Source organism: Papio anubis, chromosome 18, assembly GCF_008728515.1.
Source record: "Papio anubis isolate 15944 chromosome 18, Panubis1.0, whole genome shotgun sequence".
Taxonomy (NCBI): domain Eukaryota; kingdom Metazoa; phylum Chordata; class Mammalia; order Primates; family Cercopithecidae; genus Papio; species Papio anubis.
In genome coordinates, this window is record NC_044993.1 from 71,282,631 (window position 1) to 71,300,961 (window position 18,331).

General features: G+C 49.2%; 1 protein-coding gene across 4 annotated transcripts; it reads left to right on the forward strand.

Moving 5' to 3' along the window:
* The first annotated feature begins 1,521 nt into the window (after window positions 1-1,521).
* Window positions 1,522-11,321, forward strand: PRSS41 (serine protease 41). Of its 4 annotated transcripts, none has more exons than XM_009195777.4 (6): window positions 1,522-2,859; window positions 2,949-2,975; window positions 3,244-3,409; window positions 3,562-3,845; window positions 10,395-10,552; window positions 10,899-11,321. In XM_009195777.4, the coding sequence occupies exons 1-6, from the start codon at window positions 2,607-2,609 to the stop codon at window positions 11,142-11,144; spliced, it is 1,134 nt and encodes a 377-aa protein (XP_009194041.1). In that variant the 5' UTR covers window positions 1,522-2,606; the 3' UTR covers window positions 11,145-11,321. The 4 variants fall into 4 exon arrangements, with proteins under 4 accessions (XP_009194041.1, XP_017808599.1, XP_017808597.1 ...); XM_017953108.3 differs by having other exon boundaries at window positions 2,592-2,859; window positions 2,949-3,081; XM_017953109.3 differs by having other exon boundaries at window positions 2,619-2,859; window positions 2,949-3,081; window positions 10,926-11,321.
* Window positions 11,322-18,331: the final 7,010 nt, after the last annotated feature.

Below are 18,331 nucleotides of genomic sequence, written 5' to 3' on the forward strand. Positions count from 1 at the left end.
AGCTTACATCAATATTCATCAGGGACGTATTGATCTGTAGCCTGTGGCTTTTTTTTTTTTTTTTTCTTTGAGATGGAGTCTTGCTCTGTCACCCAGGCTGGAGCGCAGTTGTGCGATCTCGGCTCACTGCAAGCTCCGCCTCCTGGGTTCACGCCATTCTCCTGCCTCAGCCTCCCGAGTAGCTGGGACTACAGGCGCCTGCCACCATGGCCAGTTAATTTTGGTTTTGTAGTTTTTTAGTTAGAGACAGGGTTTCACCATGTTAGCCAGGACAGTCTCAATCTTCTGACCTCGTGATCCACCCGCCTCGGTCTCCCAAAGTGCTGGGATTATAGGTGTGAGCCACCACGCCCGGCCAAGGTTTCTTTAAATGTTTGGTAGAATTTACCAGTGAAGTCATCTGGTCCTGGTATTTTTGTTGTTATTGGGACTTTAAAAAAATTACTGATTCAGTATCCTTACCAGTTGCAGATTTTCTTTTTTCTATTTTTGAGACGGAGTCTCACTCTGTCACCCAGGCTGGAGTGCAGTGGCAAGATCTCAGCTCACTGAAACCCCCGGGTTCAAGCGATTCTCCTACCTCTGCCTCTCAAGTAGCTGAGACTATAGGCGTGCGCCACCACGCCTGGCTAATTTTTGTATTTTTAGTAGAGATGGGGTTTCACCACGTTGGCCAGGCTGGTCTTGAACTCCTAACCTCAGGTGATCCACCTGCCTTGGCCTGCCAAAATGCTGGGATTACAGGTGTGAGCCACTGTGCCTGGTTGAGTTACAGATTTTCTATTTCTTCATGATTCAGTCCTGGTAGGTGTTTTGTGGTGAGCAGGTTTATGCAAAGTTACCCCAAAGTTCAAGGTAGTTGAGAAGCTGAAGAAAGAGGCTAACATATCCAGTTTCTTAGAAAGTAACATTTGTTTTTAAAAAAATTTTGGTATTTTTACTTTTGGAGATGGAGTCTCATTCTGCTGCCCAGGCTGGAGTACAATGGCGTTACATTAAGTCCTATATATCAAAAGGTCTTTTCAGGACATCAAAGCACTCAAGCGCACAGCCTCTGGAAACCAGTCAGAACCAACCCTTGATTGGAGGCCTCTTATCAGGAGAAAGTGACTGAAATCAGTTTCTTGTCCAATCAAAGCTGTAGTTGTGGCTTGTGGAACAGGGAAGTCAGTTATCTAGTGTCTGTCAATGGATGAGTTGTAATTGTTTTAATATTGCTTATCTCTAGGCCAGCGCTTGCTTAACTGCCAGAGAAAAAGAAAAACCTTGTTGCAGTTAGAACATAGTTTATATAGTTTATTCTTTTTTTTTTTTTTTTTGAGATGGAGTTTTTGCTCTGTCACCCAGGCTGGAGTACAGTAGCACCATCTTGGCTCACTGCAACCTCTGCCTCCCGGGTTCAAGCGATTCTCCTTCCTCAGCCTCCCAAGTAGCTGGGATTACAGGCGCCCACCACCACGCCTGGCTAACTGTTGTATTTTTAGTAGAGACAGGATTTCACCATGTTGGCCAGGCTAGTCTTGAACTCCTGAGCTCAAGTGATCCGCCCACCTCAGCCTCCCAAAGTGCTGAGATTACAGGCGTGAACCACTGCGCCTAGCCCAGCCATGCTATTATTTGCATTCCTAGTCATGGAAACTCAGAAAAATATGATCCTTTTGCTATAAGAGCCACGGGGTAGCCTTACAGCAGACGGTTAACTCAATAGACTTGGGGTGTTCAGATGCTACACATCCAAACCTCTAAGATCTTGAATGTCTTGCCTGATAAGAATGCCTCTGCATACCTGGATCCCTGGGACCCACCAGACAGCTAATGCTCACAACATGACTGATGGCAGGGCCTTGAGCCAGGTGGTATCAGGGGACCTCTGGAGGGGCTGGAGGCTGGCTGACTAGCGTCAGTCATGCAGCTGCTCCAGGCACCGCCAATCTCCAGTAAAACCCTGCTGCCAAGGCTCAGGCCAGCGTCCCTGGTTGTCACACTTCCATGCTGGGAGAATGATGGGCATGCATAGGCCTCCCCTGGAGTGCTCACTGCAGCCTTCCTCCTGGTCTCTCCTGCACTCTGCCCTGTGTGTCTTTTACTTTGCTGATGTTAACCTAAGTCCTTTCACTCTGTAAACTCTAAAGCCTAACCATGAGTGTGATGGTTTTTCTGAGTAGCGGGAGCCCTGCAGGAGGTCTTATGCACCTGGACTCAGTGGCCCATTCACATCTAGTACTGTAGGGCCTGCTTGGTTACCTTGGTTCCCTGAAACATCTCCCACAAGGCGAGAGACCCCCGCGGTGGGCTCCAGGTAGCTGTGTGGGCCCTGCAGGGCAGCGGGCAGGGAGTGGGGCTGAGAGCCCCTGGGCGGTGCACAGTCTGCGGGTCTGTACAGGACGAGCACTGCTAGCAGCAGGTTCCACGCTGTCAGGCCCCACCCCGCCCTCAGGAAGGCCTTGCCTGCCTGCTTTAAGGGGACTCCCGGCTCAGGGCCAGACCCTTGGTGCTGGAGGAAGTCATGGGTGGAGGACAGGGGGCACCAAGCGGGCAGCCAGGACCCCCGGGCTGCAGACAAGAAAAGGACTGTGGGGTCCACCAGGTCTGGGCCACATCAAGGAATGTGGTTGAAGACCCGCCAGCAGGAGCTGAAAACCAGGGCGCTGCCAGGCCTGAGAGTCCCCAAACAGCCCTTGGGCCCGGTCTGGGAGGATGAAGCTGGAGCTCCCACCCCGCCCTGCCTCCAGGGGGCGGCCCGGGCCCGGAGCGAGAGGAGGCAGAGGGGGCGCCAGGCCACGGGAGAGGAGGCCATGGGCGCGCACGGGGCGCTGCTGCTGGCGCTGCTCCTGGCGCGGGCTGGACTCGGGAAGCCGGGTGAGCTCGGGGCGCTGCTGGCGGGACGGGGGGCAGCGGGGAGGACGGAAGGTGGAGGCTGCGGGGGGCTCACTTCTTGTCTCCTGCAGAGTCAGATGAGGCGGAGCTTTTGTCAGGTAGGGCGCCCGGGACGCGCTATGCCTGCCAGGGTGGCTGGGCCCTGGTGCACCGGGGCCCATCTACTGCTCGCTGTTCCGGGTCCCAAGAACGTGATGCTCTCAAGTAACTAATGGCCCCTGGGGGTGGGACCGTCCCCAGCGTCACCTTGGCGCGCGGTTCCCCGGGGAGCCCCTCGCTGCGCGCACCCTGGGGCAAGGCCTGGCGGGGCGGGTCTGCCCCACCCCCATCCCTCTCAGCTCAGCCGCGTGGGTCTGTCCATCCCAGAGGCCTGCGGCCGCCGGGAAATTCACTCGCTGGTGGCAGGCGGAGTGGAGTCCGCGCGCGGGCGCTGGCCATGGCAGGCCAGCCTGCGCCTGAGGAGACGCCACCGATGTGGAGGGAGCCTGCTTAGCCGCCGCTGGGTGCTCACGGCTGCGCACTGCTTCCGAAAGTGAGTCTAGGGGCCGTCGGGGCCGCAGACTTGATAATGGCCTCCAGGAGGAGCAAACAGTAGCCACTCCGCCTCAGGGACTGGGCCTCCAGCGTGCTCAGGCGGCCAGCGCCCAGTTCCAGGGCTCCCTGCCCTCTCTCCTTTTCTGCCAGGCACTACTATCCTTCCGAGTGGACGGTCCAGTTGGGCGAGCTGACTTCCAGGCCAGCTCCTTGGAACCTGCGGGCCTACAGCAATCGTTACAAAGTGCAGGACATCATTGTGAACCCTGACACCCTTGGGGTTCTACACAATGACATTGCCCTGCTGAGACTGGCCTCCTCTGTCGCCTACAACGTGTACATCCAGCCCATTTGCGTTGAGTCCTCCACCTTCACCTTCGTGCACCGGCCGGACTGCTGGGTGACCGGCTGGGGGTTAATCAGCCCCAGTGGCAGTGAGGCTGGGGATAGACCGGGTGGGGCGATGGGGGTCTGGGGTGGACGTTACCCTCTACCCCTCTTCCCGCTACACAAGCACAGCAGCCCCTCCCTGGTCTGGGGGTGCAACTGCACCCCTCCTGCTCTCATTCCCTCCTCACCTGCTTTTCTGCTCTCAGTGCCACCTGCCAGGGCAGGGACCAAACTCCCAGTTCTCCCCGCTTCCAGGGACTGTGGGGGCCAGCAGGACAGTGTGAGAGGGAGGCCAGCTTGCCCCGGGTCTGAAGGAGTGAGGGGGAGTTCGGGAGGACCTGGTGACAGAAACCTCAGGCAACGATTTTTAAAAATTGAGACAACTCACAAACCATAAAATGTTCACGTGTTCAGTGTTGAAGTACACAATTCAGTGATTTTTAGCCTACAGTCCTGTGTCACTTAATGACCGGGGTATGTTCTGAGATATGCATCATGAGGCAGTTTCACTATTATGTCAACATCATAGAGTGTAGTTACACAAACCCAGATGGCAGAGCCAGTAATACTACATACCCAGACTGTATGGTCTAGCCCATTGCTCCTGGGCTACAAACCTGTGCAGCTTGTTACTGCGCTGAATACCAGAGCAGTCGTAACACACTGGTAAGTACTTAGATACTTAAGCGTATCTAAACAGAGAAGAGGCACAGTAAAAATATGGCATAAAAGATAAAAACCAGGCTGGGCAGATGAGCCTGTAATCCCAGCACTTTGGGAGGCCGAGGCAGATGAATCATCTGAGGTCAGGAGTTCGAGACCAGCCTGACCAATATGGTGAAACCCTGTCTCTACTAAAAATACAAAAATTAGCCGGGTGTGGTGGCAGGTACCTGTAATCTCAGTTCCTCAGGAGGCTGAGGCAGGAGAATCGCTTGAACCCGTGAGAGGCAGAGGTTTCAGTGAGCCAAGATAGCGCCACTGCATTCCAGCCTGGGTGACAGAGGGAGACTCCATCTCAAAAAAAAAAAAAAAAGATAAAAAACAGTATGCCTGTGCCCTAGGCACTTACCATTAGTGGAGCTTGCCAGACTGGAAGTGGCTGTTGGTAAGTGGCTGAATGGTGAGTGAATGTGAAGGTCTAGGACATGACTTCACACTACTATAGACTTTATAAACACTGTACACTGAGGCTACACTAAATTTACCCCCAAACCTGTTCTTTCTTTAATAGCAAGTGGAACTTAGCTTACTGTAAACTTTTTACTTTTTAAAAATTATTACTATTTTAACTTTTTTACTGTTTTGTAATAGCAGCTACCTTATTTCAAGACACAAACAAGTTGTATAGCTATATGAAAATATTTTCTTTCTTTATATCCTTTTTCCGTGAGCTTTTTTTCTGTTCCATACACACGGAACATACAACATATGATTTTTTAGGGGTCTAGATTCTTTCATATAATATAGTGTCTCCAAGATTCATTTTGTGGGATGTATCAATATAGGGTTTCACTATGTTGGCCAGGCTGGTCTCGAACTCCTGACCTCTGGTGATCTACCCACCTTAGCCTCCCAAAGTGCTGGGATTACAGATGTGAGCCACCATGCCCGGGTTCCAGCTAATTTATTTTTTTTTGGGGGGGTGGGTAGAGATGGGGGTCTCACTTTGTTGCTCAGAGTGGTCAATTTTTTTTTTTTTCTGAAACAGGAGTTTCACTCTTGGCACCCAGGCTAGAGTACAATGGTACGATCTCAGGTCACTGCAACCTCCGCCTCCTGTGTTCAAGTGATTCACCTACCTCAGTCTCCCAAGTAGCTGGGACTACAGGTGTGCACCACCATGTCTGGCTAATTTTTATATTTTTAGTAGTGACAGGGTTTCACCATGTTGGCCAGGCTGGTCTGGAACACCTGACCTCAGGTGATCTACCTGCCTCTGCCTCCCACAGTGCTAGGATTACAGGCGTGAGCCACCGTGCTCAGCCTGAGTTTTTTTGTTACTTTTTTTTTTTTGGTCATCTTGATTTTTAGATGTTAATTTTGCATATTGCAACTGCTGGGTTTCTTCATTGGTTCTAACAATTTTGTGGAATCTTTAGTGATTTCTACAAAAAGAATCATGTCATCTGTGAACAATGGTAATGCTAATTTTTTGTATTTTTAGTAGAGACGGAGTTTCACCGTGTTAGCCAGGATGGTCTCGATCTCCTGACCTCATTATCCGCCCACCTTGGCATCCCAAAGTGCTGGGATTACAGGCGTGAGCCACCACACCTGGCCCGATGTGGGCTTTTCTTATATGGTCTTTATTACATTGAGTTAGTTTCCTTCTATTCCTAGTTTGCGAAACGTTTTCATCATCAAAGCGTGTTGAGTATTGTGACATCCTTTTCTGTGTCAATGGAGATGATTGTGTGGCTTTTCCTTCATTCTATTAATGTAGTATTCCTTATCAACTGATTTTAAAATGTTGGACTACTCTGCCCTTGTGGGATGAGTATTACTTGGTCATGGTATACAGTTCCCTTAATATGCTGCTGGATTTGGTTTGCCCTATTTTGTTGAGGATTTTTACATGCATATTCATAAGAGATACTGGTTTTTAGTTTTCCTTTGTGTGTGTGTGGTATCGTTGTCTGGCTTTGGTGTGCAGGATAATGCTGGCCTCATGGAATGAATTTTGAAGTGTTTCCTTCTCTTCTATTTTTGGGAAGTGCTCAAGAAGGATTGGTGTTACTTCTTCATATGTTGGTAGAATTCAGCAGTGAAGCTACCTGATACTAAGATTTTCTTTTTTTTTTTTTTTTTTTTTTTTGAGACAGAGTCTCGCTCTGTCACCCAGGCTGGAGTGCGGTGGCCGGATCTCTGCTCACTGCAAGCTCCGCCTCCCGGGTTTACGCCATTCTCCTGGCTCAGCCTCCCGAGTAGCTGGGACTACAGGCGCTCGCCACCTCGCCGGGCTAGTTTTTTGTACTTTTTAGTAGAAACGGGGTTTCACCGTGTTAGCCAGGATGGTCTCAATCTCCTGACCTCGTGATCCGCCCGTCTCGGCCTCCCAAAGTGCTGGGATTACAGACTTGAGCCACCGCGCCCGGCTTAAGATTTTCTTTGTTGGGAGATTTTAAATTTCCGATTCAATCTTTTCACTTATCATAAGTCTGTGCAGATTTTCTGTTTCTTTTCTAGTCGGTTTTGGTAGTTTGTGTATCTCCAGGTAGGAATTTTTTCATTTCCTCTGGGTTACCTGATTTGTTGTTGTACAATTGCTCACAGTATTCCTTTATAGTCATTTTTATTTCTGTAAGGTCAGTAGTAATGTCCCCACTTACATGGTCAATTTTGTTGATCTCTCAAAGAACCAACTTTTGGTTTCATTGATTTCATCTATTGTTTTTCTACCCTCTAGTTTGTCTTCCTCCATTCTACTCTTTATTCCTTTCTTCCTTTTTTTTTTTTTTTTTTTTTTTTTGAGATGGAGTTTTGCTCTTATCGCCCAGGGTAGAGTGCAATGGTGCCATCTCGGCTCACTGCAGCCTCCACCTCCTGGGTTCAAGCCATTCTCCTGCCTCGGCCTCCCTAGAACCTGGGATTATAGGCATGTGCCACCACACCCAGCTAATTTATATATTTTTAGTAGAGACAGTTCTGGCATGTTGGCCAGGCTGATCTCGAACTCTTGACCTCAGGTGATCTGCCTGCCTCAGCCTCCTAAAGTGCTGGGATTACAGGCGTTAGCCACCACACCCGGACTATTCCCTTCTTTCTGCTAGCTTTATATTTAGTTTCTTCTTTTTCTGGTTCCTTAAAATGTAAAGTTACTGATTTGAGATTTCCCTTCTTTATTAATGTGGGCATTTATAGCTCATATTTCCTCCTGAGAACTGCTTTTGCTGCAACTCATAAGTTTTTATCTTTTGTGTTTTCATTTTCATTCATCTCAAAGTATTTTCTAAGTTTCCCTGTGATTTCTTATTTGGCCTATTGGTCATTCAAAAGTGTGTTGCTTAATTTCTATATATTTGTGAATTTTTCCTTGTTCATTCTGTTATTGACTTATAGTTTCATTCCCTGGTGATCAGTGAAGATGTTTTGTGTGATTTCAGCCTTGTCTAATTCTCTGCAACTTATTTTGTGACTTGACATATTGTCTATCCTGGAGAATGTTCTGCTTACACTTTGGAAGACTATATTCTACTATTGTTTGGGTGGCCTATTCTGTCTGTTAGGAATGATTGATTTATGGAGTTGTTCTAGAGCTCTATTATTATTGATCTTCTCTCTGCTTGTTTTATCTATTTATTATTATTATTATTATTTGAGACGGAGTCTCATTCTGTTGCCCAGGCTGGAGTGCAGTGGCTTGATCTCGGCTCACTGCAACCTCGGCCTCGCAGGCTCAAGCGATTCTCCTGCCTCAGCCTCCTAAGTAGCTGGGATTACAGGCACCTGCCACTATGCTCAGCTAATTTTTTGTGTTTTTAGTAGAGACAGGGTTTCACCATCTTGGGCAGGCTGGTCTCAAACTCCTGTCCTTGTGATTTGCCTGCCTCGCCCTGGGAAGGCAAGTGTGAGGGGATTATACGTGTGAGCCACTGCTCACACCGGCTGTTTTATTAATTATTAATAGCGAGCTATTAACATCTCCAACTATTATTGTAGAACTGTCTATTTCTCCTGCCAATTCTGTCAATTTTGCTTTATATGTTTTGGAGATCTGTTGTTAGGTATGAAGATGCTTATGATTGGTGTATTTTCTTGATGATTTGATTGTTTTATCAATATGTAATGTTGTTCTTGGACTCTTATAACAAGTTTGTATTAAACTCTATTTTGTCTGTCATAGTATAGCAACCTCAGCTCTCTTTTGGTTACTATTTTTATGGAACTTTTTCCCAACCTTTCACTTTCAGCCTGTGTGTTTCACTGGATCTAAAGTGCATCTCTTTTTTTTTTTTTTTTTTTTTTTTTTTGAGACTGGAGTCTGGCTCTCTTGTCAGCCAGGCTGGAGTGGTGGCCGGATCTCAGCTCACTGTAGTTCTCCTCGGGTTCACGCCACCTTCTCTGCCTCAGCCTCCCGAGTAGCTGGGGACCACAGGCTACCGCCACTCTCACTCGCTAGTTTTTTTGTATTTTTAGTAGAGACGGGTTTCACCCATGTTAGCCAGGATGGTCTCGACCCTGACCTCAAGTGGGATCCGCCTGCCTCGCCTCCCAAAGTGCTGATTGCTTGAGCCAGCCCGCCCTAGTGACTCCTTATAAGGAGCACCGATCTGGATCCAGTGATTTTTTTAAAAGCCGTTATATCAGTTTCTGCTTTTTATTTGAGCATGCAAGTCCTTTACATTAAAAGTAATTAATTACTGATCTGCAAAGAATTACTTCTGCCATTTTGTTATTTGGTTTTTAGATCTCATCATATCTTTTTTCTATACCTATGTTTTATGTTTCTTTTGTTTCTTATCTCCTCGTTTTTGTGTAACCGACTGTTTAGAGTACCATATTGATTCCCTTCTCATTTCCTTCTCTGTGTTTATTTTGCTTTGTTAGTGGTTGCTCTAGGGATTACAATTAACATCTAAACCTTATAACAACCTACTTTGAATTTATACCAACTTAGCTTCAATAGTATTCACAAAATCTCCGTTCCTATATGGCTCCATTCTTCCACTTTGTGTTGTTATTGTCACAATTTACATCTTTATTCATTGTGTAACCTTTAACCTATATTTATAATTATTGTTTTATGTATTTGTCTTTTAAATTATGTAAGAAAAAGAGGAATTACACACCAAAACTACAATAATACTAACTTTTGTATTTGCCTGTGTAGTTATCTTAACCAGGGCTCTTTATTTGTTTGTCCGACTTTGAGTTACTTTCTAGTGTTCTTTCATTTTACCTGGAAGGATTCCTTTATCCACTTCTTGTAGGATAGGTCGACTAATGACAGATCTTCTCAGCTTTTGGTTATCTGAGAATGTCTTAATTTCTTCTTCATTTTTTTCCTGATATAAAATTCTTGGTTGACTGTTTCTGTTCATCTTGCTAAGGATCCCTTGTCCTTGATGAATCACTTCTCTCTTCCTGTTCATAAGATTCTCCATTTATCTTTTGTTAGTTTTATTATAACGTGTCTCGGTGTAAATCTCTTTGTATTTAACCTATGTGGAATTTGCTCAGCTTCTTGAATCTGTGGGTTCACGTCTTTCATCAAATATGGCAAGTTTTGACCTGGATCCCACAGCTGTAGTGTGTTAATCATAAACATTCTCATCTACTGTAGTCCTTCCTGCTGTGCTTTACTGAGAAATCTCTCTGCTGACTCAGGCAGGGGCTATCATCTCCATTCTACAGATAGAGAAACCAAGTTTCAGGAGCCCTGCAACAGCCTGGCCCACCCACTGGGTTATTCTGTGATATTGTTGATTGCTGTTGATGCACTGGGTGCTGGGGAGTCAAGAGCAATGCTGGGTACTGTGGGTGTGTCAGAGATCCCCCACCACCACTATAATACATGCCCTTTCTCCTCTCCCTGCTCCAGATGGCAGAGGAGAGGTGAAGGGTGCTGCCTTTCTCTGTCCTATCTCCAGGACCTCTGCCACCTCCTTACAACCTCCGGGAAGTGCAGGTCACCATCTTAAACAACACCAGGTGTAATTACCTGTTTGAACAGCCCTCTAGCCGTAGGATGATCCAGGATTCCATGTTTTGTGCTGGTGCTGAGGATGGCAGTGTAGACACCTGCAAAGTGAGTGCCTCTACCCCTCCAGGGAATCCCACCCTCTCCAGCTCCAAACCTGAGAGCAGCTACCATTTCCTCCCCAACCACTCCCAACCCATTGCTTGGATTTCTTATGAGAAAACCAATGCAGTCTTAGTTTTTGAGCCTACAAAATGTGCTTCTCATTTTTCATAAATTCTGCCTGCATTGATTAACCCACCAACCCCTGGAGGCTGTTGCCCCACTTTGAAAGTGTAGAAACTGAGACTTGATTGATTCTATGGGAAGGAGTAAGGTTTGCATTCAGTCTGCCTAGCCCCACAGCCCCTCCTGCTCTCATGGCCTGTCTGCTACCCCACCCACTCTGCCCCAGGCTGGGCTCACCCATGCTGCTCCCCAGGGTGACTCAGGTGGACCCTTGGTCTGTGACAAGGATGGACTGTGGTATCAGATTGGAATCGTGAGCTGGGGAATAGACTGCGGTCAACCCAATCGGCCTGGTGTCTACACCAACATTAGTGTGTACTTCCACTGGATCCGGAGGGTGATGTCCCACAGTACACCCAGGCCAAACCCCTCCCAGCTGTCGCTGCTCCTTGCTCTGCTATGGGCTCCCTGACTCCTGCAGCCATTCTGAGTGCACCAGAAACTGTGAGGCTGCAGTGGGGACCATAGGATTGGCTCACCTCCCCTGGGCAGTGGGCACTTCAGGGACGGGGTTGGGACTGCCTGCTGGATCAGATTCCAGCCCCTTTTGTCCCATTTGCTAATAAATATGTGTGCATGTTCAAGCTGATGCCTTGCAGAGCTTTCTGTGGACCTAAGGGGTTTCATGGACAACTCCCTCCTCTTCACTCATGTCCAGTCCAGGCCAAGACCCCACCTGAACTCCTACATTGTTATCCAGGTTTTTGTTGCAAACAGCAGGACCCTCTGGTTATTTCAATCGGGAAGATAATTGATGGAAGAACAGTAGTACTTCAGTGTGTCAAAGGGGTGGGAAGACATGGATTGGGGTACCATGGAGGAAATGCTCCCAGTGCTCCCATCCCAGGGTTCCCAATCACACAAATGCTAGATGTTCCTGATCTTATTTTGGTCACTCCAATAGTTGACCTAAAACCAGGACATGGGTGCAGGTAGTTTATCTGGAAGGTGATCCCAGGAAGCAAAGACGAGAAAGTGGAGAAACCAAGGCAGGAAAGGCACAAATGCCAATGAATTTGCTCAAACTGGGAGAAATTGAGCCACAATTCTGTGGGGGCTTCAGCATTGGCCCACTGAGGACAAGGACACCAGGGGTGAGTGTTTCTCTCTTGCCCCCTGACCCCACATGTTGAGGGAGGTCCTGGGGGCATAGTATGATGCCCCAGAGCTGTAGCAGCCCCTAGGTGAGGCTGTGGGCACCCAGGCAGCTGCTGTAGCAGCACCATAAGGTGGCTGACATGGGGAAGGGGGGTATGTCTTCCCCCTGCCTTGAGGTTCCTGACCCCAGCATCAGCTTGGCCAAGGAACCAATCCAACAAGGTAGATGCTGCAGGCTCCCTGAACTGGGAAAGCGATCTGCATTTTGCCAAGATCCAAAAATGCTGTGAGCACAAGAAGGTGCGAGAAGCTCTGGCCTAGACAGCCCCTGATCTCATCCCCACCCCATAGCCTCTGCGCCTTTGAAAATGCATCTACTTGAAGCAAACTCTCCCTGCTCACTGATAGCCTTGGGAGGAAGGCTGTAGAGGGGCCCTGGTTCCTCAAACCATGGAGGGTAGGCAGTCACAGGTGGTCCCTGCCTACAACATCCTCCTACCCTTCAGGACCACATCACTCACCAGTGGGTGGCTGACCTATTAGCAAGTGGAATTGCCAGTCCTGCCAAATTGTAGAGGGAGTGTCATGATCCAGTGGACGTGCTATCCCCCATCCCATGCATGTGTTGGGATCAGGGGAGGCTCTTCCTGCCGAGGAGACCTGGCCTGTCCACATAGAAGAAGATCGAGACTGGAAAAGGGTGGGCAGATTCCAAGATAGGACTGGAGTGGATATAGCTGGTTCTGAGGGACAGGAAGTGAGTCCAGCGACGCCCTTTCTAAGTTTGAGGGTGTTCTGCAGGTGAGCAGGTCTGTGCAAACCTGTCCTCAAAGGCCAAGGGAGCCAACAGGCCAAACAAAGAGGCTGAGAAATCCAGTGTCTAAGAAACAAACATTTAATAAGACATTACAAACTGAAGTGATGTCTTGGTTGTCCATGAGATGGTGGATCTCCACACCTGCCCTGCAGAAAGTATTCTTTGTATCACAAGATTTTTTTTTTTTTTTTTTTGGTAAAACAAGTGCAATTGGTTATGCCTCAGACATTCTAGCAAAATCTTGACCACCGGGGAGGTGAGAGAGGCATCTTTCTGAGGAGTTATCTGTGTGACAGGGACCACTTGGTATGCCTGAGCGAAACATGGTCATCATGGGGTTTTCACTTCAAGACGGCGTCACTCTTGCCATACAAAAGGCTGTTTTCCTGTAGGTCTGGGGACATTCCAGTAAAGTTGAACAAGTGAAGTAGAGATGGACTTTTTTTTTTTTTGAGACGGAGTCTCGCACTGTTGCCTGGGCTGGAGTGCAATGGCACCATCTTGGCTCACTGCAACCTCCACCTCCTGGTTCACGTGATTCTCCTGCCTCAGCCTCCCAAGTAGCTGGGATTACAGGTGCACACCACCACACCCAGCTAATTTTTTTGTATTTTTTTTTTTTAGTAGAGACAGGGTTTCCCTATGTTGGCCAGACTGGTCTGGAACTGCTGACCTCGTGATCCTCTCACCTTGGCCTCCCAAAGTGCTGGGATTACAGGCGTGAGCCACTGTGCCTGGCCTAGAGATGGAGTTTGGCCAGAGGGAATGACTTCAGAGATAAAAGGCGATGTCCACATCCCAGAGCGGCCCATTGTGGGTGACAGCAGGGCCCCAGGGTTCCATTGCCATATGCTGGCGAGGCAAGAGGAAAGGTAGAGACTGAGAGTGGAACTGGGACTGGAGGAGCCAACTGGAAGGAGAGTCAGCTGGAGCACCTTGGGGTGGGGTGATGGAATAAGGACAGGGTGGTGTGGCTGCCTGTGAAAGAAGCAAAGGTCTGGGGGAATGTGGGGAATGGGCAGGCATGTTTGCACTTTGGGTAGGAAATCCACATGGGTTGGGGGACAGTCAGAGTCCAGAGGACTCAGAGCTCTTGCTACCATGGCCAAGCCCTGTTGGGATGCTGGCATCTGCCCTGCCCAGAACCGCACTCCCCACAGGCCATGGGAGACAGAGGCTACACCTCCAGGCATCAAATGAATAGACACCAAGGGTGATGGGCAGGGAGGGATCTGGAGAATTCGGGGGTGTCTTAGTGAATTCTTACATTGCTTTAAAGGAATACCTGAGGCTGGGTAATTTATACAGAAAAGGGGCTTATTTGGCTCATGGTTTGATTCTCCTGCCTCAGCCTCCGCAGTGACTGGGATTACAGGCACGTGCCACCATGCCTGGATAATTTTTTGTATTTAGTAGAGACGGGGTTTCACTACGTTGATCAGGCTGGTCTTGAACTCCCGACCTCAGGTGATCCACCCCCCCTTGGCCTTCCAAAGTACAGCTGTGAGCCACTGTACCCAGCCTTATTTAGTTTTCTTAAGATCATTATTTTGAATTTATTTCTGACAGTTCACTGATTTCCTTTTCCATTAGGGTCTGTTACTAGACAGTTATGTTCCTTTGGTGCCAAATTTTCTTGCTGCTTCATGTTTCCTGTATCCTTGCACTGATGTCTGTACATCTGGTGGAACAATTGCCTCTTTCAGAGTTTCTAGAGTGGCTTTCGTAGAGATAGACTTTTACCTGCAGTTGGGTCATAGTGTGCTGGTTGGAAATGGTGTGGCGACCGTGTTTCCAGATAGGTGCAGTGATATGGTCTCCGTGCAGCTCTTCAGCTGTGTTGAGCATCAGCAATAACTGTGGGTGCCTCGAGGCCCAGGCTGTAGAGATTTGTGGCAGTGGTTGTTAATGTCCTTGATGTCAAGGGCTTTTGGGATCCTCCTATTCTTATTTTCCCCACAATGGGGATATGCAGCCAAAGGGCACTTTTTGGTGTCAAGTTTGATATGGCCTACAAGAAGATGCAGTGGCACTGGCTTTCATTTGCAGGTGCTTGGAGTAGCTGTGGAGCTGGGGTCCTAGGCTCAGGGCCTGGCGTACAAATTGAGGCAAGGCCTGGGTCATTGGGTGCAGGTTTACTCTCTGTGGCAGGGTTGAATGTGCGTTGCCCACAGAGCCAGGATCTGTACCTCTGATGCACTCCCTAGCAGGTCATGCCCAGGGGGCTGGGTTGTAGCTGTGATTCTACCCTGTGGGACAGGGCAGAGCAGTGGCCCAACTCTGGGGAAGATGTGGTGTTCTCAGGTTTAAACCTGGGGATCAGAGTATGGCTGCCACTCCGGGACCTGAGCCAGTAGGGCTCAGCGTAACTCAGGGTTCAGGGGCTCAGCATAACTCAGGGTTCAGGGGCTCAACATAACTCAGGGTTCAGGGGCTCAGCATAACTCAGGGTTTAGGGGCTCAGCGCTACTCAGGGTTCAGGGGCTGAAGCTCCATGCAGTAGCAACTCTAAGCCCCGAGATGGTGGGGCTTGGCAGTATCCCAGACTTCATGAGGCCAGATACAGTGGCAGAATGGCAGAGCACAGCTGTCATTTTGGCCCTGTTGGGGAGGGAGGTGGCAGGAAACAGCACATCGCAGGGGAAGGCAGGGAGCAGCCCAGGGAGACTCCACTTTCCAGGGAGAGGGCTATCTCCGCAGCTCCATCTCTAGGAGGCTAATCTGGCTCCGGGGAGGCAAGGTGCTGGAGCTGGCCCATAGGGCGGTGTCTCAGCTCAGCCACTGCTCTGTTTCCCTGGCATGCGAGCTACTACATCAGGTCAGCCCCGGGATTCACAGCTGCTCAGCTCAGCCAGGGCAATGATCTCCTGGGGGAAGTGAACTGCTTTAGCTTAGGCCTGGGGAATGTGACTATTCTGGGTAGCCCCAGCACCGTTTCCCGGAATGCAGCACGCTTCTCCAACTTCTGCTCTGAGCAGCCAAGGTGCTGTTTTCCTGGGAGGCAGGTTGTGGCTTCAGCTCTGGCCTGAGTGGAGAAGGGGGAAGGTTAGGTGGAGCACCTGTACCTCTGCTTGGCCCCAGGAGCAAGGGTGTGACCGCTGCTCACGGCTCAGTTGAGGGGTATGAAGCCACCAGGCTGAGGTGGTTCAGTGGTGGCTTTGTCTCAGGGATGAAGGGCAACTGTGGCTACTCAATCCCAGGGCAAGATATGCTCTGGCCGTAGTTCCAGTTCAACAATAGCGCAGTGCGGTAGCCACATGACCACAGGAAATGGGCTCACTGTGGACTCCTCTGCAGGGAGCTCAGCTGTGTGGCCTCAGGCAGCCCCCTTGCCTGGGCTTAGTGCCTGTGAAGACAGGGGACGCCAGTGGTAAGGGCTGTAGGTGTCCAAGGTGCTGGTGGGGCTCCTGGGGTCCCGTTGCTGACCTCCTTGCCTCATTCCCAGCTGATCCTGGTTGGGGATTGGGGTGCAGGCCCAGTGTTTCCTTCTGTTCTTCATGCGGCCATTCTGAGTTTCTCTGCTCTCCAGGTTTCTGTTACTCCTCTAAAGCACTCTGGTGCTCTTCCTCAGTTATTTTCATTAAAAGTTAATTGTTGGCCGGGCGCGGTGGCTCACGCCTATAATCCCAGCACTTTGGGAGGCCGAGGCAGGCAGATCACGAGGTCAAGAGATCGAGATCATCCTGGCCAACCTGGTGAAGCCCCATCTCTACTAAAAAAATACAAAAAAAAAATTAGCCGGGTGCGGTGGCGGCGCCTGTAGTCCCAGCTACACGGGAGGCTGAGGCAGGAGAATGGCGTGAACCCGGGAGACAGAGCTTGCAGTGAGTGGAGATTACGCCACTGCACCCCAGCCTGGGTGACAGAGTGAGACTCCGTCTCAAAAAAAAAAAAAAGAAAAAAAGAAAAAAAATTAGCCGGGCATGTTGGCAGACGCCTGTAATCCCAGATACTTTAGAGGGTGAGGCAGGAGAATCGCTTGAACCCGGCAGGCGGAGGTTGCAGTGGGCTGAGATCACGCCATTCCACTCCAGCCTGGGCAAAAAGAGCGAAACTCTGTCTCAAAAAAAAAAAAAAGAAAAACGAAAGTTAATTGTTTATTCATTGTTCTGGCTGTCTTAGTGAAGGGGAGGAGGACAAGAGAACTAGGAGGGCCGCGCAGTGGCCCGCACCTATAATTCCAACACTTTGGGAGACCAGGGCAGGAGGATCACTGGAGGCCAGGAGTTCGAGACCAGCCTGGACAACATTTTGCTCTACAAAAAATTTAAAATAAAAATGGGCCGGGCACGGTGGCTCATGCCTGTAATCACAGCACTTCGGGAGGCCGAGGTGGGAAGATCATGAGGTCAGGAGTTTGAGACCAGCCTGGCCAACATAGTGAAACCCCGTCTCTACTAAAAATACAAGGCCGGGTGCGGTGGCTCACGCCTGTAATCCCAGCACTTTGGGAGGCCGAGGCGGGCGGATCACAAGGTCAGGAGATCGAGACCACAGTGAAACCCTGTCTCTACTAAAAATACAAAAAATTAGCCGGGCGCGGTGGCGGGCGCCTGTAGTCCCAGCTACTCAGGAGGCTGAGGCAGGAGAATGGCGTGAACCCAGGAGGCGGAGCTTGCAGTGAGCCGAGATCGCGCCACTGCACTCCAGCCTGGGCGACAGCGTGAGACTCCGTCTCAAAAAAAAAAAAACAAAAAAAAACAAAAATTAGCTGGGCATGGTGGCGCACGCCTATAATCCCAGCTACTTGGGAGGCTGAGGCAGGAGAATCACTTGAACCCTGGGGGGCGGAGTTGCAGTGAGCTGAGATCACCCCACTGCACACCAGCCCAGGCGACAGTGTGAAACTTCGTCTCAAAAAGAAAATAAAAATAATAAAAATAAAATAACAAAACAATAAAAATGTAGCTGGGTGTGGTGGCTCACACCTGTGGTCACAGCTACTTGGGAGGATGAGGTAAGAGGATTACATTGAGCCTGGGATGCTGAGGCTGCAGAGAGCCAAGATCTCACCACTGTACTGTGTCAAAAAAAATAGAAAGAAGGCCGGGCGCGGTGGCTCAAGCCTGTAATCCCAGCACTTTGGGAGGCCGAGACGGGCGGATCACGAGGTCAGGAGTTCGAGACCATCCTGGCTAACACGGTGAAACCCCATCTCTACTAAAAAATACAAAAAACTAGCCGGGCGAGGTGGTGGGCGCCTGTAGTCCCAGCTACTCGGGAGGCTGAGGCAGGAGAATGGCGTGAAAAACCTGGGAGGCGGATGCCTGCAATGAGCTGGAGATCCGCCACCGCACTCCAGCCTGGCGACACAGCCAGACCGGCCTCAAAAAAAAAAAAAAAAAAAAAAAAAAAAAAAAAAAAGAAAGAAAGACGAAAAGAAAGAAAAGAAAGAAAGAGAGAGAGGAAAGAAAGAAAGAAAGAAAGAAAGAAAGAAAGAAAGAAAGAAAGAAAGAAGAAAAGAAAAGAAAAGAAAGAAAGGGAAAGAAAGAGAGGGAGGAAGGAAATTGTGACACATACTGCAATCTGGATGAGCCATGAAGTCACTGTGCTCAGTGAAATAAGCCAGTTACAAAAGAAGAACACTGTATGATTTCACAAATATGAAGTACTTAGAGGAACCAAAAGCGTAGAGACAGAAAGTAAGACAGAAGTTGCCAGAGACTGATGGGGCGGGAGCAGAG